We start from the raw sequence: 24,226 nt of genomic DNA on the forward strand, positions 1-24,226 counted from the left end.
CTCATTTCTCTTGAGAAGGGATCCAAGCAAGAAGAAGAAGAAGAGAATGATTGTAGGGAAGAAACTCCTCCATGACCACCGTCGGAATTCTGCTCAACGCCCGAGTGATGCCGGAATTCTACCTGACGCCCGAGTGACGCCAAAATTCTTCTCAACGCCCGAGTGAAGCCGGAATTGTTCCCAACGCCCAAGAGACGCCAGAATTCTACCTGACACTCAAGTGACGCCGGAACTCCGCCCGATTTCCAAGTAACGCCGAAACTCTGCCCGATGTTGTGACTGAACTTCAATCTAGAAGTGATTCACTGTAATTTGATCGTCCTAAATTTCAAGGACGAGTCGACCTCTTGTATCTCAAACAAACACTAGTAGAATTATTTCAACTGGGCGTGGCCCCGTGATTTTTTCCCTTTCCAGGGTTTTCCACGTAAAAATTATGGTGTTATTATTTCTTCCCTGTTTATGTGCTAGATATCCGTACAACGCTGAGACAAGAAATTTTCTAACTCTATTGCCGCGTATATTCTAGTCTGTAACAATCATATTGTTAAGAATATTAATAAAAAGTTAGAATATTTTAATTACTTTTTTATTAGACTAAATATTAAATTTATATTTTGAGATTCCTATATTTTATATTTGTTTTAAAATAAATCGAACTCTAAATTCAGCAGGAGTCCCTCACGCTCGTGAAATTTATTCTATACGTTAAGCGTTGCACTAGTGTTGATGGCTACATAAACGGCTACATATCCAGCTTTACCAGAACTTACCTGGGTCCCACACGCAATACCAGCCAGGCGTCCACAAACACATTATTTCCTCAAATGAAAAACCTGCCGTTTCCGCGTTCACGAATCTTCCCTCTGCCGCCCTTCTCCTTTCTCCATTTATAACCGCTTACCTCTTCCCCCAACTAAACCGTAACCCTCAAATCCCCATATCTCTCCCTCTACTTCCCTCTCTCTCTCTCTGTCTCTATCTCAACAAGTTTCTCTATGGGCAACTACCTTTCCTGCTCCCTCTCCTCTCCGGTCGCCGGCCTCCAATCCGGCCCCAAAGTCATCCTGCCCTCCGGCGCTATCCACCATCTCAGCGCCGCCTCGGCCACCGCAGCCGAGCTCATGCTCGAACACCCTGGCTTTTTCCTGGTACACTCTAGCGCCATTCTAATAAACCGCCGGCTATTTGCCCTCTCGGCCGATGAAGAACTCGAGCTCGGCGTGGTCTACGTCATGTTTCCAATGGACCGGGTTGGTTCGGCCGCCTCCGCCGCTGACATGGGTCGGCTTCTTCTCGCAGCCGGTAGGCAGGCCCGTCGGGACCGGGCTCAGGTTACTCCGGCCGCAGAGTCGTCTTCTCCGGCTTTGTCGATGGAGACGGCGTCGGAAAACCCGCTGAAGCCGGAGGAGGAGGACGATGTTTTGATTGCGGAGTTCAGGTATAAGAGGAGCTTGTGCCGGTCGAGGAGACCAGCCTTGGAGACGATAACGGAGGAAGCAGTTTTTTAGATTTTTTTTTTTTTTAGTTTGGTTGTAGAGGAGGGATTCGATTCCTCTTCGGTTAGCACATGAATTGGAAGCTGGTCGTTCAAATTTATTTGGACGGCTGAGATTAAAGCAATTGTATCGTGCCGTTCCGTGCTAGGTAGAAGGGATCTGAACCTGATAGAGAAGGGTTAGGTTGGGGACTTGATTGTATTCAAGTTGTAATGTGTATCAATATATGCAATCTGTTTCATATAATCTGGAAGGGCTTACCACATGACTTTATAAATGTGAATTGCATGGAAAATAAAGCATAACTTTATATACCATTTGGAATAATTTTTTTACTGCTTTCTAAAATAATTTTTAGTATAAATTTTTTTTTTGAAAGTATCAAAAAACAGTTGCCAGAAGATGTCTAATCAAGGCTTTGTTTGCGACGGCTTTCTTAATATTTCTTAATTTTTGTACTAAAAAGCTGCTTTCAAAAGTAGTAAGAAGGCTGTCCCAAACGAAGTCTAAGGCTTCATTTGGGATGGTTTTTTACTGCTTCTTATAGCAGCTTTCAAGTACCAAAATCTTAACTTTTGTACTAGAAAACTGTTTTAAGAAGCAGTAAGAAAGCTATCTCAAACGAAGCTTAAGGCTATGGTTGAGAGTTGAGACTGCTTTTTATTGCTTCTTAAAGCGACTTTCAAGTATAAAAATTAAACTTTTATAACTAAAAAGCTGCTTTAAGAAGCAGTAAGAAAGCCATACCAAACGAAGCCTAAACCTTATATTAAAGTCAAGGCCATTAAAGTTTTTTAGGCCTGTATTTTATGTTTTTATTTTGTACAATGATTGTACTAAAACATTTTACAATGACTTAAAAACTTATTTAGATAATAAGATTTATTAGGCTACATTATTAATAATCTTGTTGCTTGAAAGCTATCACATGAACCAGCAAAAAATAATAATACTTCATTGTACATATAAAATTTTAGAAAGATTTTTTTATGATTATAATGCCTATAATGATTTGGATGTTAATAATGATGGCATCAAAAGGTAGTTGGGGTGTCTCTAACCTACTTGATTTAAAATTTTATGTGGTTATATATAATATGAAGAATATAATTATGTATATTAGAGGAGTTTACTCTGCTAATTTTGGGATAAATTTTTATCCTCTCTCAGTTGAAGTTTTGTTCCCCCTTTCTGTTTGAAATCTTAATTCTTGTACTAAAGGAATGGTTTGTTTTTTATTGCGCTATATAAGAAAAATTCAAATTAAAAGTAGGAGTATTATGGACTGGAACATTCGTGGCGGTAGAGAGATAAAAAGTTTAATGTTTTAGTTTTGAAAGAAGATCCAAGACATATACAGATAAAGAGAGAGTGGTGCGAGAGTCATAAGATAGCTATGTCGTATTTGAGTTATGAGGACTCAAGATTTATTGTGATACAATTGTGTCTTATTTGAGCAAGATTATTCTGATACCCTTGTGTCTTATTAAGCAAGATTTTCACATATTTAGTCTTCGAGACATGAATGATAATTATCTATGTCGAATGTTCATTTAGGTGGTTGTGGTGCATATTCTATATATTATATTTTATGAAATATTTATATATTTTAACATAATGATACAAAGTAAATATATACGTCAAGCACACATTTCAACATTTCATAAACATTTGATTTTTCATACAAACTTAGGCTTTGTTTGTGATGACTTTCTTACTGCTTCTTAAAACAGCTTTCTAGTATAAAAATTTAAATTTTGTACTAAAAAGCTGCTCTAAGAATCAGTAAAAAAGACATCTCAAACGAAACCTTAGTTATTACAACTAGTTAGCATGTTTTAGATCTCATTCTATAGCTATATTATCTAAGAAAAAGTGTATATAGTAACCTATTATGTATTGAATTATTTTCTTAAAATTTAGATAAATGGCCCAAGTTATATCCAACGTATTATTTTATATCAAAAATAGGCACAATAATAGTTATTTTAAAGTAAATGTTGCCTCACTTTTAACATATTTAAACTCCATCAATCTAACTTCATCAACTAATCATTTACCCATTTGGTTCATTTTTATCTTCCATTGCATGAGACATTTGAAAAATTGTACCAAGAACATATCGGTCAATTGTTTTCTATCATGATTGATGCTCCTCAAGTAGCACATATGAGTTTATCATCTTCTTTTTCTTTCATAAGTTATGCGAACAAGATTAATGTTTCGTTTGAGACAGCTTTTTCATTGCTTTTAAAAACAATTTTTTGTACAAAATTTTCTTAAAATTTTTTTAACTAAAAAAATATTTTGAAAAGCATTAAGGAAGTTGTCTCAAACAAATCCTAAGGCTTCATTTCAGACGTCTTTCTTATTGCTTCTCAAAGCAACTTTCTAGTACAAAAATTTTTTGAGCTATAAATTTTTGTAAAGCTACTTTAGAAAGCAATAAAAAAGTAGTCTCAAAAGAAGTCTAAGGCTTCGTTTGGGATAACTTTCTTATTGCTTCTTAAAGCAGCTTTTTAATATAGAAATTTTTATTTTTGTACTAAAAAGTTCCTTAAAGAAGCAGTAAGAAAGCCGCCCCAAACAAAGAAAATTTTTAACTAAAACTCCGTTTCAAGAAGCAATAAAAAAGTCGTCCCAAACGAAGCCTATATCTCCTTTGGCACTTCAAGGTAAGCTAAAAGTTGCTACATTTCTTATCATGAATGAGAAAATATTCAAGATTACTATGTTGTTTTCTTTGTATAAGGTCTTTAATAATTAATAGTCATTAGTAGCTTTGAAAGTTGTAGATCCCCCATTGAATCTAAGTTATTATTCTTTCTTTAGTTGCAATATCTTTCAACATCTCTAACCTAAAATATTCAGTTTCTATAGTTATAGCTGACGAATGAATAATTCTACTAGTTCGATTAATTTCTTTTGGATAAGTGTCATTTATAGGTGTATTAAATAATGCACTGAAAAACTCTTCATTGTTCGCCTAAATATTTTTTATTATTGTCTTAAAATCTTGAATAAAATTTCTAATTTGATTTTTAAGGGCATATACAAGGTGAAATTCATATTGAAGTATAATGTATTGATGAAATTTGATCAAATCTAGAGATGGCCTTAAGAAAGATAAGGAATAAGTTTATTTAAAGAATTTATTTGTTTTCTTGTAGTAACTTGTTTTTAATAAGGAGTTATATTTACAAATTAAACTAATTTTTAGGTGCCTAAATAGATACTAAGAAAAATATTCGAAGATAAACTACTTGAATGAAATACATGTAATATTGAGAATATTTTTTTTATCAATCAATGTTGAGATTAGAAGACAATTAAATATGTCTTATAGTGACAGATTGAGAGCTATGACTGATAACATATGTACAAAAGAAAACATGCACCACATTAAAATGGAATGTCATTCATTGGTTTTTCTAATTATACTCATGATGATATTTACCTGATAGTACATTAATAAACTGATTGATAATATATTAAATTGATTGACAGATTGATAGCTCATACTGACATTAATATTGATACAACATATCATATCATACTTATATGATTTATTGGGTGATAATACTCTTTACCATGCCTTATATTTCTCTTTTGATTTTATAGATCATATTGATTTTATTATTGATTTTTGAGATTTTTTTTTTTTTACTTATATTAAGAATGATTGATATTGATTAGAACTGAATATAAATACTGATTCTTTTGACTTGCATTGAAAGTAGTTATAAAATTTTGATTTTTTGCTTGATTTTTTAGCTAAGTATAAGGATTTTAATGATTTTAGTTTAGTGAAAGGTCGGGATCGTGAACATTGATACTAATAAAGATCGTCAGGTTATTCTTTAGATCTTGCTATGTATTTTCTTTTATTCTTTGCTAGCGAGGAGTTTGTGATATATTAGTAATTATATTGATCTCTTGATTATTACATATTGATTTTGGGAGAATGAATATTATACAATATTTTGAGGTATTTAATTGGTAGTTACATTCACGAGATATATATATATTTGTTATTTTGATGATTTATAGAACTAGTTGATTAATTAAGAAGATAAAATAGATAATTCTTTTAAATTTGATTCTATGATATTACAAATGGTATCAAACAATACACCATCCGGAAAAAGGGAACTAAGTGTCATATAAGACAATGATACGCCATGAAAGCCACCTATTGAATCATGTATGAGACAAAGTGCTACGTAGTTGGAGCCACCACTTGAACTCTTAGGAGCCACCTCTAAAATCCTATTTGCATGGTGGATGATTTTGGGATAAGGATAATAACGAGGATGTCATTTACTTGAGTAGGAAAAATTGTTGAACTCCTTAAGTAAAAGAAGTTAAACTCTTAAACATTGAGACGTCTTTTGATGTAATGGTTAAATTTTCACTTAAGAAACTCCACAGTTAAGTGTGCTCATCCTGTAGAAATCTTGAGATAGATGATCTCATTAGAAGTTACACTAATATGACAAAACTGTGAGATCCTTACACCAAAAAGAACAACATCTCGATTGTTAAGATTTTGGGCTGTTATATGTGATCTCTTGGAAAGTCACACACATGAGATAAAATCATGAGGCCCTTAGAAAAAGCGGGTAATATCTCGATAGTTAAGAGTTTTAGTTGTTACATGATCTCTATCCAAATCATGCCCCAACATATTTCAAAGTCATTTATGAACCCTATTCTAACTAGCGGTATAAACGAGTCAACCCGACTCGCGAGCTTGCTCAAATTTGACTCATTAACCAGCTCATAAGCGAGCTTATCGAGTTCCGAGATCGAGTTTGATTGAGTTGTTGCTTAACTTGTCGGGCGGAACCATAAAAGACAAAACTAGAAGCAAGAGGTTGAACCGCAAAAGGTTGAACCGCAAAAGGTTGATCCAAAAGTAAAAAAATGCTAAATATCCATTTATTTTTGGTCAAGCTGAACCAAATAGGATTTTCTTTTGTTGTCATGTACGAAGTGTGAAGTGCGAGATGGAGCTTTTGTTGTAGTTTGTGATTCATGAGAGAGGAGTGACCAAATTGTAGAACAACTTTCATTAATTTGATAGTGCCTTTTGGCTTAACATGCACATGTCTTTTCTTCCTCCTGCATCATCTCCGACTCCCTCAATGCTATTGCTATCATGTCCACCTTTTGTGTTGTCATCCACATTCTTTCGTTGAACAGAAGCATGCTCTTCGATCCAGAATTAGGAAATAACTCCAATCACTTCATGCTCTTCTTACGCCTCGCGAGTCTGCTTGCGAGCCCGCATCTATTGCCACGGCTCGAGGTCGAACATGCCCTTTGAGCTCGAGCTCGCAATTTGGCTGATGAGCCGAGTTTGAGTTAAGCAAGACTCAAGCTCGGCTCAAGCTCAACTCGACTCGTTTACTCTCCTAATTACAACATAATCCAAACATGGTTTGAAAGATGTTCTAACATGTTTGAACCATGTTTAGACATGGCTCAAACATATTTGAAAACCTCTCGAACTTGTTTAACCAAACATATGATATAACACCATTCAAACATCATAGGTTTCAAACAAGGCTAGAATAAAAATAAGATCTTTTTCAAACTTATCTTAATTAAATATAATAAATATATTACAGTCATTTATTGTCAAATGATACAACATCGTTCAAACATAGAAAATGATATCCGCAAATGCCAAAAGTCTATGTTACACTACATTTTCGAATTCAACTTCAATCTTCAAGTTACTATTATCACATCAAACAAAAAAAATCACAGCAAAGGAGGTTGAAATTAGCAAATGCAAATGCCTCAAAGTGCATGAGTGAGCTAGAAAAAGGGGAACTCGTTACTCATTCTTTTTAATGAGAAACACTTGAAAATGAAGACAAAAGTATATAAATAATATTTTCATTAAAAAAAAATATTTGAGTATGTTAAAATTTTCTCCAAATGAGATTATTGTAAAGCACAGAAAGTCAAATTTCTTAATAAAATTAGAGTATAAAAATATTTTTTAACTTAATTTTATTTTTGACTTAGAGTTGATGTGATTTCTGATTCAATATGAAGGGATTCGACCAAATCACGCTGATGTTTGGCTTGCGACATGCCTACAAACCCCTCGCCTTTCTATTAATTAATTTTGTTAATTATATTATATTCTTATTTAAATTAAATTAAATTAAATTAAATTATTTCTCGCTATCCATCTGTTCGCTGTTCTTCACTGTCTTTTTAGCCGAAGATTTGCTAGGTCAAGAGTTTTGAAGTGAGTCGCTAAATAACTTCTTCGCCTCTTGGACGACATTCCTTCCTGTCGGATCCTAAATCACACCTCCTCGTCGTTCGTCTGTTCGATCGGAAGTAACGACGACGAAGGGAGCTTGCTCGTTGCGAAGGTGGCCATCTTTCTTCCGTTCGCGCGCTTCTTCGGCCAAATCCCGTAAATCCACCGAACTCCCGGATTTACGGCAAAAAGGGCGAAACGGAGGATTTAACTCGCTATGAGATTTAACGGTTCCCTAAATCTTGTTTGTTAAATCCTGCTCAAATCCTGCATAAATCCTGTATCCAAACAGCCCCTTTAATCTCTAGGCGTCGAGCTTCTTATAGATCGATCCAAGGGATCATGTTTCTTCACAGGCTTTCTCGGGTAGGATTCCGAATTGCACGAACGTCTATGCCAGGTGCCTTTTTTATTTTATTCTCTACTAATCTTCTTCTTATGGCTCTTACTGAATTCAGTTATGTTGAATGACTATTCTGCTTTAGTTTATTCCATCCTTTTGTTTAGTGACTGTTGCACATATTTGAAATTTTCTAGTTTTTGGGAAAGAAAGGATACATGTTTAATATTGGTGAGTTGTGAGCTGTTTATGGCTGCATATGGAATGCATGTAAACTAAACCCATACATTGTAGATGCTGCAGATTTAACTGCATTTACTTAGCAGCAGAGCTCAGAGAGAAATGAACTGTGAAGTATGAAGTAACTGATTTTTACCCATTAATTTTACTTCAAGCTAAACACAAATAATTGCCTTCCGTGCGAATAATTTATGTCAAGCTTTCACCTTACCAAATAGTTGAATTTGAGGTTTTTTATCTCATTTGATGGCTTACATGTTAAGTATATTCCCTGTTTCTGTTCTCTTTCGCATCTCATCCTTCCTATTATGACCCCTCGCTTATCCACTCTAACAAATTAAAACTATGGAAAATTGCCAATTTTAATAATTTTCTATTTTCCATACAATGTGAATGTCATATAAGGAACTTTTTAAAGAACTTCTTATGCTTTACCTTTTTTTGTGAGCACGGACATGTCTATTAAGTTTGCATTTCTCTTTATTTGTACTCCTTGCAAACAAAGACATTTATCATTAAATTAGGTTAACTAACTTTCTTTCTTTTTTTAACTCATTAATTATTCTTTAGCAAACAACAATGATGAAGAATATGAAGATGCTTTTGAGCTTAATGGTTGATTAAATACCCATTATAATCACACAAGATTATGAGTTGATTAGCCATGGCCACACAAGCACACAACCAACTAACTATAATCGAGGAATACATGAGATGATCAAGCATGTTTGGTCACTATTATTATTGACTTGCTTTTATTTTGTTGATTGTGCCCACTCCACTATTTTTTTTCATTGCATATAACCTATGAAGTCTTTTTTGGCCTATAACTTAAGAATAAATGCATGAATTAGATATGTAGGCCTAAGTTGCATCCAAATCTAGCTAAAATACATGATTTGCATTTAAGGAATACTTATATGGGATGGATATGACCTCAACATATCTACTTGGAGTGAATTTCTTAATTAGCCAAACAAACTCATTTGTCAACCATCGTGCTGTACCTATCATTCAAACCAAATGGGAGTTTGATTGGTCAATCAAGCCAAAGTATTATTTGATTTATCGACCAATCAACTATATTTTCATTTATCCAATTGGTCAATCAACCAACCTGGGTCTCATTTGAGACTTTTGTTTTGTTGAAAAACAAATGAGTTTGTTAACGAGCTGAGCTCGAAATTCTGCTCAAGCTCGAGCTAGAAACTCGATAAGTTTGGCTCACGAGCTCGTTAATGAGTCGAGCTCAAGCCGGCTTGCACCCTAGCTTGAATTAATCGACCATTTACTTGTAGAAGGCCATAGCTTGGCACTGGTAGGCTTATGACTAATAGTTATGGTACATACTTTTAGGGGTGGTGGGTGTTTTGAAATGGATTTCAAAGAAGATTAAACTAGGGAATGCAAATCATTTTTTATGTGATTAGATCATTAGATACCAAAACTTGCATTCATGTCCCACACACTTTGCTCTCTGGATTTCGATATTCCTTCACGCAATGTTGATGGAGAAGCCTTGTATACAAGCGCTCATTTTCTTCCAAGGGAAAGGGAAACCTTACAACTTCTGTTCTGAGCAAAGGGAGCCGCTTCAATTCTTCGCCAAGGCTTGGCAAGTAGAAATAGGGGGATAAGAAAGTTCAACTAACAATCCTTACTCGCAATGTTGGTAAACATCAATTAAAAATCTACGAATGAATTGGAAGCAAGATAAACTTGGAGAAATGAACACCTTAAGCTAGTAAAGAGTTCATAATAAAAGCTCATTTAATAGAGTTTCAATAACTAAATTAGCGTTCTTTATATAGATTATGAGAGGGATACTAAAGGCAATTTTCAACCTATTCGAATCTCAAAGTCCACCTAAAGTTCAACTAGTTGTTGAAAGAAACTACTCATTGTTGAACACATCATAGCGTTGAATGAGCTAATGTGAGGGTACAAATGGGGCCCATTCCCTGATATAAAATAGTCATCTTTTACACATGACATGTGTGGGTGAACATAAGAGTACATGTCTGTGGTTCCTAGAAATAAATGTTGATAACTAGCAAAAATGAAATATGCTATCTATAATTTGAAATTCTCTTTGTAAACAGGTTTATAGCAATTTAAGTTATTTATTGAAAAAAAATACATTTAATGTACTTTTATGAATTTAAATGTTTCTTGGACCATGGGACCCCTTAACCTAATTGAATCCCAAATTTTCTAGTTTTCTAAGTTAGGCCTTCAAGCTTATTAGTTCTTTAATCCTTCACTTCTAGAATGAATTTTATTTGTTTTTCACTTCTGTAAGCTTTGAAGATCTCTTACAGTTTAATGTTGATGCAAGTATGTGATACACTTGATTAACCATAAATGAACACACCAATAGGTCTTTGTTGTCATCTTAACTATTTATAAGTTTATTTTGGGCTCACATGATCAAAAATCTCCTTTTTTATGGTAATAGCTCCTCTTTAAATATGCAATCAATTATCTAAACATATTGACATCTACAATCATATAATATGTAATCATAAAAGAACATGTTCATATTAGCTTCCCACAATCATATCATCATAACATGTAAATCACATCATAGAGTTCCCAGCTCATACAATTGCCAATAAACCAACATCTAAGTTTAAAAAAAAATAAAAAATAAATTAACATCTATTCTTCACCCTCTTTGGCATCATTAAGAAGCTATATTCAATAAACATGGGTACCAAATAAAGATGCATGAAATGAAAAAACCCAATTTCTAAAGTAAGCATACTTTGTATGTGATAAAATAATTATTACATTATCAAACAATATTGGTGAACTAAATAAATTTAAGATAAACTTAGAAAATCGTTATGATGAGAAAAGCCAACAAAAAGGAAATTCAACCAAGAGACAAAAACAAAAGAAAAGAAAAATAGACATAGTTCTCTTATTGCCACTCCTCAACAGGTAACAATAAGCCTATGCTAGATCTTATTTCCACTCCTCAACATAGAAACCCAGAGATAGTTGTTCGACTTTAGTGTGCAAAAGAAGTGATGAAATTAACATTGAGTTGAGTGAGATCTATTTCTCTTAATGTTCAATCTTCAAATGATTTCTCAATTTCAACTCCATTAATTGATTTTGAAGGTGATTTTTCATTTATAATCATTCACTATTTGATGCAGCATATGACAATCGATTGATTTTTGTAAAATAGACATAGTTCTCTTCCATGAGTCAAATGGGACATCGTAAAAGAGAGTTTCAACTATTCAAATGAGTGTTTTTGTATGTAGATTTATGGAAAGGATAATGTAGAAAAAATTCAATTTACATGGTTGCCGAAAATTCAGCTACAAGTCAACTAGATTTTGATAAACAGGTAACTGTTATTGGGAAGATCATAGACACATGTTGGCTTGCATAGAGGTACATGTGGCCACCTATGATGCACCGACACGGCACTTAGAGAGGGTATGCAGTGTCGGACACGTGTCGGACATGGACACGCGTCAGACACAGCATGGACATGTGTCCGACACGGCATCAGAGTGTCGCAATTAAAAAAATAAAAATTAAAATCGAACGCGCGTGTCGGACACGCGTGTCCGGTTATTAAATGAGGTATCGCTAGGTACATGCTCGGTACCGCTAAGTACATGTTCGGTACCGCTCAGTACATGCTCGGTACCGCTCAGTACATGCTCGGTATTGCTCAGTACATGCTCAGTATTGCTCAGTCTTTTAGAAAGACTCTCCGGAGAAAGTCCAATATTGAGAATCTAAATATTGGATATTGGCGCATACGTGGGCGGGAAGGGGGCCCCACTACTTATTAATTAAGGGGGGGACTAGCCTCATGACTTCCCACTGTAGAGAGGTGCACCTAACCCACCTACCCACTCATCATCATCAATCAAGGTGTTCAGCTGACTTGCACAGAAAGACCCCTATTGTATAGTAATTCTAGCCCCATCTTTTGACTGTTGTCAACTAATCTTTTCAATGTTCGAGCTACCGCCCTATGTTAGAACATTTCTTTGAATGCTATTCCGATCTAAGTGGTCTTATTCCGTGTCCCGTGCTAGGAAGCATTACTCCTCTTTTCATTCCAAATTCAAGAATACGACCGATACGATTGATTGGTCTGTGCGCTTCTCTTATTACTTTTTTGTATCCCCCTGTTCCTCGGATACAATTCGATCCTTCTACGGCCAAATCTCAATTTGTGGAAAGCCTTCGATGGCTTCCTTATGAAAACATCCATTTTTCTATGGGTATAGACGGTCTTTCATTATTCTTCGTAATATTGACCACATTTCTTATCCCTATTTGCATTTCAGTGGGTTGGTCTGGTATGAGAAGTTTTGGGAAAGAGTATATTACAGCATCTCTAATTCGTGAATTTCTAATGATCGCCGTGTCCTGCATGCTGGATCCTCTACTATTCTATGTTCTTCCCGAAAGCGTGCCAATCCCTATGTTGTGCGGAGCTGAGCATCTTCTATTCGCTGGGATCAAGCTTTTCCTCTGCAGGGGCCTTGTGCAGTAAACCCCCTACGGGCGGTCCTCCGTCGTCGTCAAGTAGTAAAAAGTCAAGTCTTCCCCGCGAAGCTTTCGGGAAGAGGGGTAGTCTTGTGCGTCAGCATAGCATTTCTGGTCGAACCACCGAACCACACATCTTTTTTTGGTGGGAGGGTACTCCGAGTAGTGGGTACCCCGTAGGACCTCGACCCGCCTACTCGGGTCTTGTATGGATATGCAGGAAGGGGTGCTCCTAGGTGTGTGTAGGGGGTGTGTTTGTTCGCGAGAATGGATTCCTCGTCAAGTCAGGGGGGTGTGGACACACTTGCGCGAATTCGAGTAAAGGCTACAAGGTGCGGAGCAAAGAAAAGAAACTGTACCCGACCAGGGATGGACGTAAACTCGTAAGCTACCGAGGGTAGGGATAATCGTCCAGGTCTTCTTGTGAAAAAAAAAAAAGCCGCCCCGCCACAGCGGGCAGGTTGGTTCCTCTGTCGTCGCCGGGGAGCTCTTGGCGAGGAGACCGTAGGATAAGTTGCTAAAACGGGAGGATCGACCCGTTCAGTAGAATTCCGAAGAAAGACTGTTGGCAGCAGGTGGAGACTTGGCCCCCTGAAAAAGAAATGCGGGCAGGGTCGAGCTCGGCAGAGGTTTCGAGAATAGGGTAGGTCCTGTCCTAAACGAAATATGAAAAAAAAAGGGGGCGGGTACCTTTATGCATGCATCTCCGTACAAGTGCTGCGTACAAGTTCCGGCCGGAAAGATCAAACCAATTGGAACCGCTCACATCACAGTAGTCGTAGTTGCGTAAAGGCCGTCAGTCGGGCCATAACATAAGGCAATGACTTTCACAGATCTCTCTCTCAAAATCTATAGAGAGAGATCTGCTGCGTGAGCAACCCGACTGTGCCTGACATGTGCTCTACAGGCCGCACTCCATCTTTCTTCCCAACGAGCCCTTTTTCTTTTGTAAAAAGAAAAACTATCGCCTTTCACTTGTCTAAGTGAAACGCTTCGCGCCTTTTTTCTTGATTTTGAAGAGGTTCGAAAGGCAGGGTTTTTGACGGTCGGGCCCCCTACCACTAGCCCGGCTAGCTAGTGAGCGGTTCTTTTCTTTCGGGCGGGAAGCAGGCCGGGCCCTACGGGCGGGCATCCCCGCTACGCAAGCAGCATTGTTCGCCACCACCCGAGAAGCAAAAGATTCGAGACGAGAGTCAAGGTGCGGAGCAAAGAAAATACAAGCATAGTGGTCTAATGACAAGGGCCGACGACGGAAGCTCGGGACGGAGCCGTATGATGCGGAAGTCTCACGTACGGTTCCCTGAGAAGGGAGTGGCTACCCACTGGAGCTTCGACCAACCAGCACCGGTCAATTCTGCTTTGGGGCCACCCCTTACTCTACCATTATTATAGGGGTATGGGGTTCGAGACAAAGAAAGATCAAGGCAGCATATCAGTTTTTCCTATATACTTCACTTGGATCTGTTTTTATGCTATTAGCTATTCCGTTGATTCTTCTCCAAACAGGAACCACCGATTCACAAATCTTATTAACCACAGAATTTAGTGAGCGGCGCCAAATCTTTCTATGGATTGCTTCTTTCGCCTCTTTCGCCGTCAAAGTGCCTATGGTACCAGTTCATATTTGGTTACCCGAAGCCCATGTAGAGGCACCTACGGCTGGATCCGTCATCTTGGCAGGAATTCCTTTAAAATTGGGAACCTACGGGTTTTTAAGATTTTCCATACCCATGTTTCCCGAAGCGACACTTCGTTCCACTCCTTTCATTTATACTCCAAGCGCGATTGCTATAATATATACTCCCTCGACCACTTCAAGACAGATCGATCTTAAGAAGATCATTGCCTACTCTCCAGTAGCCCATATGAATCTGGTGACTATTGGTATGTCTAGTCGGGCGGCGGCCGTTAGGTCACCTATCTTAGGAAGATCATGCCTTATGCGCGCTTCTAAATCTTTTAATCAGTCATGCTTAGAAACTCAATCGGTTTTGGGTGGCCATCTTGTTCTATTCTAAGCCGCTTGGTCTATCCAATAAAGCAAAACTGCCTTTGTTAACTGAGGCATGTCACAAAATCAGCATACTTGGCATTTTTTGTACCCCAGATCTAACTTTCCATCAAGGCTCTTAAATCAAAGTTCCGTCAAATATGTAAAATCGAAATAATCAGTTCTCATTAGCATTATTAAAACTAGTTGCATCCACTTTTTAAATAAATTTTAAGATTAATTAATCATAAATCATGTGCATCAAAATTTTTTTTTAATGGATGACTATGATTACATGAGAAAATAATTGCAATTATAATGCATGGCTTGTAATCAAATGTGTGGATTGTTTGCAATTATTATAGTGTATTTGATGGATTTAATTAGGGAAATGCATTGGTAAAACTAGACTATTTTTAGTGTTTATTTGTGGCCCAATCATTCTTGTTTTCTTCATATGCTTAATGAATGATTAAATTATTATATATATTGATGAAACATGTTATTCAGCCTATAGATTATATAAATTGGCAGTTGTGAAAATAAATTTAGGAGGAAACTTTTAATTTCGTTATTATTTGAGCTGTTTTTCTGACCAGCCTATATATATGGTTAAATTCCAGATTTGCTCAACTTCTGTTGATTCTTATTACTAATTTTCAACTAACCGGAGTCACAGTCTTATTTCCAAAATTTCATATCTGCAAAACGGCACTTTATTTGTTATGATTTCTACGTTTTTTTTGTTTAATCAAATCATATTATATTGCTTAATAAGCAAAGATGGATTAGAAAATACCACAAAGTATTTTAAAGATTCTTATAATTTTTTATGGTAAGTTTTATATTAGAGAAGGTGATAATATTGATATTCCTGTCTAAATATCTTCCAGGCCATAAAATATGAATATTCTTGTGACTTCTTAGGGAATGTTCCTCCTTTTAGAGAACTTGATAATGATTGGTATTCAGCTAAATATTTTTTATCAGTCAATGTATCCTAATAATTGATTCATATTCTTCTACTCATTGTGACAAGTTTACTTCGGACGTCCATGCTTCGTTCAGATTTTGGTTTCATCTTTCTTATTGAACTGAGGCTCATCCTTTTGAGAGGAAACTAACGCGCACATTTTATTTCCTTAAAAATTTTTTTAGCTGTTGCTTGTTCTTCTATGATTGCCTGGTTCATTTTTTTTCTTAGCCGCTTTCCCTTTGTTTTTGAGCCTTCTAATGCTTTTAAAATAATCATTTTCCTCAAGTAGTGATGGGCATGCTTAATTAGTACCAAGAATGGCAAGTTACTGTTTGCCTATGAAGTATTCCATTCTTTTATCGAAAGTTAATGTGACCTCTATGTTGTTCTGCTTATATATTTCATTAAACTTGTGATTGATTGTCTTTTTTCTTCTGTATTGGGGGGGATAAATAAAATTAATTAAACTTTTTTTTTTTGCAGTAAGTCGATCCTCAACAAGCACAAGTTATTTTGGTGCAATATTCAATCGTTTTATGCATCAGATGGTTAGTTACATTAGACGTCTCTTTTATGATTATGTGGTGCCTTTTTATGCGTTAACGTTTTTCTATTCACTTGTGGATTATTTATTTTATGCTTTTCGAATGTGCCTCTTGAATATGATGTTGGTAGTGAATTACATATGCCAAGCATGATAGATTTGGTCTTCATTTAAAATTTTTGTATTAAAAAGTTGCTTTAAAAAGCAGCAAGAAAGCTGTACCAAATAAAACTTTAGTTATACCTGCGCACCAATATTTGTGCTAAAACTTAAAATATGTGGCTTGAGCCCATGACCTTAGAGAGTCAACATTTTTTTTCTAACTGCTATGCCACTAGTTTTTTCAGTGTATCATAGGCCTTCGTTATAGACTATTTTTCTCGCTACTGCTAGATTCTCAGGTGAAGTTGATATCTCCTCATGTTCTCTTGCTATTTTTGCTAAAATTATGTAATAGTAATCCATGAGTTATTATTTGTTCTTCTGTTTTCATCTTGCATGTCTTTCTAGACAACATTCGAAATCTTAGATCCTTAAATTTTCCTACATCAAACAAAATCTATGATTCAATCATGATGTCATCTAAAGCAGGATATTACACTTTATTCAATTAAAAAAATTATAGGTTTTCTTCTCTTTGCATGTATGCTTGTTGGATATGTATTCTTAGATTGCTTTACAGTTGTGGATGAATACTCTAGGGAGAGATTCCTTGTACTTATTTGAGACATTGTTCTTCTCTTCAGGGTGATTTCTATTCTTACTCGTCTTTTAAATTGTTTGATCACTGGTTTTGTCTGATGCTTGAAATTTTCTCAATATAAATTTTGAGTTCTATTTTTGAAATATGAACTTGAATGTTGCCAAAAAAATTTGTGCGCTTGTTTTTTTTTTCTTGTGAAATTTTAAATTTGGCAATTATTAAATTATCTTTTGGGATTAGTAAAGCTTGTTTTAATCCTTACATTAAAAGCAATAAGTTTTTGCTAAAATTATGAATTAGTAACCCACAAATTTTTTACTTTTTTTATCTTCACCTTGCATACCATTTGGTTGCATTAGCCCTTGAGCTTAAGTGTCCTCCATCACTCACGTGGTAATGTGGTATGGTTTCTTGTGAAGGGTTATTCTATTTAGCCTTATTCATATATCATAAAGTAGCTTTTTATGACTTGAATGGACAACCTCATTCACAATGGAGGTAGCATAATTATTGCCCTAAGCTATCCCTCAATAAATGGCTTGGGACTTGTTAAATTCCAAGGCAATGATTTGAGAGTTATTAATTTCTGAACCATTAATACAGTCATTCTAATACTTGAGCTATTTGCATGAGTTATTAAACTTTGATACATTGTAATGCTGAGAAAGCTGCAGAATCATCTATTAGATGCTTGATCCTTACATGGCGTGACTCAAACGCACAAAATAAAGTCTGCATCCATTTACGGAGTAAATTATTCGGTCTAAAAGTTTTCCAAATATATTCATTTTAGGTTTGTTTTTTCATACATGCGACCCTGCCATCTTTTGAATCATTTATCATTTTTAATTTAAATATAAATATACATATTATGATATTATGAACCATAATTTATACTATTATATATGATGAGTAATGAAGATTTTTATTAGGCAAAAATACCCAAGTCGGTTTGTCAAGTCAATGCTACAGTTGTTTTTTCTTCAGACAATGCTTATTAATTACCACCACTACTTTGGGTATGCTGTTCAAGTATTCTAACATTTATCCTTTTTTTCTCTAAGCTCAGACAAATCATCATTTTTCTACTACTGCCATCAACGAGGCTTGTGAAGGTCTGGAGAATAAGGAAAAGTGAGTAATTTAAATTTTATTTATAATTTGTAAATTGTAAAAGATGAGTTCAACCTGGTTTTTAATCTTTTTCATATTAAAATGTGGACCATCACCATTTCAAATCAACAACAACAACAACAAGCCCTTATGCCACTATATGGGATCAGCTACATGAATAATTTTTCTCCATTGTGTCCGATTGAGAATCAAATTCTCATTTAAATCAAATAAAGAAAGATCATTTCTAATAATTTCTAACCGAGTCTTTTTAGGTCTACCTCTACATTTATCAACATAAATCAAATCTAATATATTTACTTTCATAACCGGGTCATCGGAAAGCCGTTGTTTTATGTGACCAAACCATCTAAGGCGACTCTCTCTAATCTTATCCTGCACTGGAGCTACTCCAACTTTTTCACGTATATGCTCATTTCATATGTTGTCTTTAATGGTAAAGTCACTCATCCATCTGAGCATCCTTATCTCTGCAACACTTAACTTAATATTATGCTTCTCTTTTAATGGCCAACATTCTGCACCATAAAACATTGCAGGTCTCACTACCACCTTATAAAAATTTCCCTTAAGTTTGAGAGGGACTTTTCCATCACACAATAAGTCCGATGCATTCGTCCATTTCAACCATCCAACTTGAATTCTACTAATAATATTCACTATCACTTTGAACAATAGATCCAAGATATATAAAACGTGTACTCTTATTAATGACTTGATCGCCCAAAGTCACAATCCCCCCACTAGATCAATTATTACTAAAATTGCACTCCATATATTCAGTTTTAAATCTACTCATACGAAGCCTTTAGACTCTAAGGTTGACCTCCATACTTCAAGTTACCTTCAACTCCCTCTCTAGTCTTATCAACTAAAAAAAACATTATCAGCAAAAAGCATATACCAGGGTGCAACCTCTTGTAAATGTCTAATGAGAACTTTTATGACTAAAGCAAAAAGATATGAGCTTAAGGCTGATTCTTGATGTAATCCAAGTGAAATAAGAAAATACTTGGTCAAACCATCTTATGTTTGAACACAAGTAACAACTCATGTATACATATCCTTAATGATTTGATTATAAGCATTATTAACCCCTTTCTTATGTAAAACTCTCCATAGCACTTCTCTTAGAACTTTATCATGTGCTTTCTCTAAATCAATGAAAATCATATGTAGATCCTCCTTATTCTCTCTATATTTTTCCATCAAACCTCTCAATAAATATATATAGCTTCCATAGTAGACCTACCTGGCATGAATCCAGTTTGATTTTGAGAAACATTAATTTTAAAGTATGACACATTAACTTAATTCCTCTATAATTTGCACAAAATTGTGCATCACATTTATTCTTCAAAATATGAAACAACACACTCATTCTCCCCTCATCTTGCATCTTTTTATTCTTCAAAATAATATTAAAAATTTTAATAAGACAAGAAATTCCTTCTATCTCCTAAGAATTTCCACACCTCTATTGAAATATCATTAGGTTCAACAGCTTTTTCACACTTTATTTTTCTTTAAAGCCTCTGTAACTTTAGTTTACTAATACGCCAATAAAAAATATATATATTTTTATTTAGAGTGGTAAGGTCACTAAAGTCAATCGCATTCTCATAATCTTCATTGAAAATTTTAGCGAAATATCTCTCATCCACCTGTGCTCGAATCATTCTGCAATATTTATTTCTACTCGGTAGTCCAACAATTATTCTGTTGTTCCTCACATAAAACCTTCGCTTACTTTTTTGATGTATTTTTCTGTAAGCCTCTTCTTTTATTATGTTTTACTCTTCCTCCAGGCCTTTTTTTTTTTTGGAAATCCTTAATTATCTATGTCCTTCTACCATTATAAACAAGTCAACCTTCGCTATTTGACCTGACATCATCCATTCAAGTTCTTTGATGTTCGAGGAAACTAGACATCCTTTTCCAGTACTTAAAAGTTCCATCAAGCTGACTGTATCTTGTTTTTCTTTATTTTATTCACATTTTCGCACATGAATTCTAGGAAATAGTTCTTTCAAAGGATGATTTAGAATATTTCCTTCTATTTAATCTTTGTATGGCTTCTATTTTATACAGGATATCTGTAACATTTGTTAACAAAGATGGCGAGGAAAAGACCATCAGTGTTCCTCTTGGAATGTCAATGTTGGAAGCTGCTCATGAAAATGACATAGAGCTGGAAGGTCGAGTATTATGATAGATGGATAAACAAACACAGGACAATTCTTTTCTTATTGAAAAAAAGGACAACTATCATGTTCTGTTTAGTAATGCTAATAAAAAATTAATAATTGGTCACGACATGCTTACCTAAGTTTACTTTTATGATGAGTCTCAAGATTGTTTTATATGATTTAACATTAGTATAGTATTAATTTTTCACATATTTCACTCATCTCAAAGCAAATCCGAGGGCTATGAGATTCATTCTAATAAATTTTGTATTAGGATGTCGACACAAAATTCTTCCTGAAAAAAGGGGAGAGCTAAGGCTTCGTTTGGGACGGCTTTCTTTCTGCTTCTTAAAGGAGCTTTTCAGTACAAAATTTTTTATTTTTTTACTAAAAAACTGCTTTAAGAAGCAGTAAGAAAACCGTCCCAAATGAAACCTAAGTGCACGCCATCAAATTTCAGCAACCCTTTTTTTCATAGAGGCAGTTTCAGTGAATGAACATCCGTCGTCTTTTCTATTCTTTACTCATACTCAAATTTACTTATCAAATTTCAGTAACATTTTTTGTTTGATTTCAGGAGCATGCGAGGGCTCATTAGCATGTTCTACCTGCCATGTGATCGTGATGGTACTCCCATTCAATTCTCATTAACTCTATTGTTTTTTCCTTCATATTTTAAAATAAGTTCCTAACAAGTGAATGTATTTTACTGCTAGGATGTTAACTACTACAACAAATTAGAGGATCCTACTGATGAAGAAAATGACATGTTAGACCTTGCATTTGGGCTAACAGAAACGTATTTATCGTCCTCTCCTCTGCTATTAATTCTAGTTTCACACAGCTCATTTTGGTTTGTTGGTTGAGAAATTTGACTATCAACTAAGAGGTCTTTGATTCGAGTCTTATGCATGCGATGTGTGTACGAGTCTGCCTTAATTGGCCTAAATGTCCCAAAAAAAAAAGTTTCTTCCACTCCTTTAACAGGTTTCGAAATTTCTTTGCAGGTCACGCCTCGGTTGCCAGGTGATTGCGAAACCTGAGCTCGATGGAATTCGCTTGGCCTTACCGTTTGCGACGCACAATTTCGCCGTTGATGGATATGTACCAAAACCGCATTGACTTGACATTCATATGAGGATTGAAGGTATATATGCTATAATGGTCTCAGTTTTGTAGCTTCAGACTATACAAAATAGGCATCAGATTAAGTTTTTGTTTGGGATAGTTTTCTTATTGCTTTTTAAAATATCTTTCTTATATAAAAATTTTATCCTAAAAAATTATTTTAAGAGGTAGTAAGGAAGCTGTCCCAAACGAAACTTAAGATGAAAAGGGTTGACATGATGGAAAAATTATTGCGTCCTCCCACCTACGTAGAGATGCGTCCTCCCACCGCCAAAAAACTCGGCTTTTGCTCGGTATTGCTAGGTATTATTTGGTAATAACGAGGAATATCATCATGTGAAGACCAATACCGAGTTATACCGAGCAATACCGAGCACATACCGAGTTTTCTCTAGGAAAAACTATGTATTTTTTTGTATTGCTCGGTATAGCTCGGTATTGGTCTTCACATGATGATATTCCTCGTTATTGTTTGGTATTGCTCGGTATTTGCTTGGTATTTCTCATTTTTTAGCGCGATTTTAGCTCTGGGAGGACGCATCTCTACGTCAGGTGGGAGGACACAATAATTTTTCGACATGATGATAGCTTGTAAGCTGTTATTTATTTATTTGAATTTTGTTCTGAGCTCTATTAAGTGGAGACTGTAGTTGTAGCCGGGTATTAGCATTTATTATTCTCGGGTGATATTTCATGATAATTTTGGCTGTTACAACTTGCAAAAAAAAATGTATTTACATTGCAGTTCACAATGTTAAAATCTCTCTCTCTCTTGTTCTATTTATGAGTTTGATATCTGAAATTTATTTATTGTTTAAGACAAGAATATGAAATACACAATTAAATAAGATAAAATATAATTTACTAAATAATTTATGTCATGATTATTCGATAAATTTTATATAAATGTTTAACTATTTAACACAATTTTTTACTTTTCTAATTTATTTGAATACACAATTAAATAAGGTAAAAAGATAAAAATAATTATTAAATGTGTATTTTAGAACGGTTTTATTGAGTATTAATTGATGAAAAGCAAGATAAAATTTAAAAAAAAAAACATAAATTTTAGTAAGATAATATTCAAATTCATTAATATAGCTATTAAGCTCTTTAAATTAAGTAAAATTTCATTTAATTACTTAAATGAATGAAGTTATGGTTTTCTTTATATTATATTTAATATATAACTGTCACCATAACGCTATTCTATGTTTTTTTTATTAGATTTATAACATTCATCATAAAAGCTTCATTTATATCACTCAACTTGTTATTAAAATATTAATAAATTGTCATCAAACAAATTAAGGCAGCATAGCCAATATAAAAAAAAAGGAAGGGGCCAAGTCTTTATTTTTTAAAATATTTGTTGATGGTACCTTTAGGATGGTATAATATTCAGTTAATTTCTTTTTAGTTCTCTTTATCTTGCATTAAATATATTTATGCTAACTTCTCATGTTGCATAAGCAACATTAAGCAATATCTAGACTTTATTTGGAATGATTTTTTTATTATTTTTTAAAAATAAATTTTTAATATAAAATTTTAAATTTTTATATTAAAAAATTATTTTTAGAAGCAATAAGAAAGTCATCCCAAACGAAGCCTTAATCTTCGTTTGGCATTTTTTTTATTGTTATTTAAAGTAATATTTTAATAAGACAATTTATTGTTTTAAATTTTTTTTTGTACACAATTTATTTTAGAAAAAAGTAAGAAAGTCATCCCAAATGAATTTTGCCTTATGTTTCATTGTTGCTTCTTTAAACAAAAAATTTTTGTAAACTTAAAAAAATCAATAAAAAATTGTCCATATGAAGCTTTCTAAAATAAATTTTCAGTACAAAATTTTTAATTACTAAAAAATAATTATATAAAATAATAAAAAAATTATCTAAAACGAAGCTTTAGTCCTATATAGATTATTGGAAACGTATTGATTCAGTGGCTGAAGCCATGCTTCTTTTTCCATTTAATTTCTAGCTTATACCTAGATAATCTAAAGTGGTTAGCGAGTGTCTTCACTTAAATATTTTCTCTTTATTATATTATCATATAGCACGTACCTATTCAATGTATTGCAATACTAAAAGACTTAAGATATTATGGCCATAACATAATATTAGTTGTTGGCGTTGCATTTGTTGAAAGATTCTATGAATGAGCTTATCTTATAGATTTTTTTTGTAAATTTGATGAGCTTATCTTCTTAAAAATTTTGGAAATCCTAAGGCCTTAGAAAAAAATTCAGGCTTCGCTAATTCCCAACCTCCTGTGAGTGCCTACATGATTTTTTTTTAATATTCAGCAATAAATTATAAAATATATAACTCAAATTCATGAATTTACACATACAACCTTCTTCCTTAACTACATCTATTTAGTATTAAAAAGGCATTAAAATTACCCATATATGCTTCATTTAGGCCGGCTTTCTTACAGAGCCATGCATTGAGTACCCATACCCACACCCACACCCACCCATATATCCACCCATACACAATGGGTGTGGGTGGGTATGGGTACGCCCATGATCTTGTGGATGAGTATTGGTGGGTACTCAATATCGGTGGATAAATTGATTTATATTATTAATAACCGCTTATCTTATATTACTGCAATACTCACTACGTAGTGTGCAACACTTAACCACACTGCGAC

At 34.5% G+C, this 24,226-nt stretch overlaps 2 protein-coding genes across 2 annotated transcripts; both read left to right on the forward strand.

Annotated features, from left to right (window-relative positions):
- Positions 1–935: 935 nt before the first annotated feature.
- LOC110100483 lies at positions 936–1,811 on the forward strand. The gene has a single exon (XM_020828008.2). The coding sequence runs from the start codon at positions 999–1,001 to the stop codon at positions 1,509–1,511; it is 513 nt and encodes a 170-aa protein (XP_020683667.1). The 5' UTR covers positions 936–998; the 3' UTR covers positions 1,512–1,811.
- A 5,905-nt stretch (positions 1,812–7,716) lies between these two features.
- LOC110100470 (2Fe-2S ferredoxin-like) lies at positions 7,717–21,762 on the forward strand. Its single transcript, XM_020827990.2, has 7 exons — positions 7,717–8,185; positions 16,342–16,406; positions 18,175–18,239; positions 20,331–20,437; positions 21,006–21,055; positions 21,145–21,227; positions 21,436–21,762. The coding sequence occupies exons 1-7, from the start codon at positions 8,128–8,130 to the stop codon at positions 21,548–21,550; spliced, it is 543 nt and encodes a 180-aa protein (XP_020683649.1). The 5' UTR covers positions 7,717–8,127; the 3' UTR covers positions 21,551–21,762.
- Positions 21,763–24,226: the final 2,464 nt, after the last annotated feature.

Source organism: Dendrobium catenatum, unplaced genomic scaffold, assembly GCF_001605985.2.
Source record: "Dendrobium catenatum unplaced genomic scaffold, ASM160598v2 fragScaff_scaffold_353, whole genome shotgun sequence".
Classification (NCBI taxonomy): Eukaryota; Viridiplantae; Streptophyta; class Magnoliopsida; order Asparagales; family Orchidaceae; genus Dendrobium; species Dendrobium catenatum.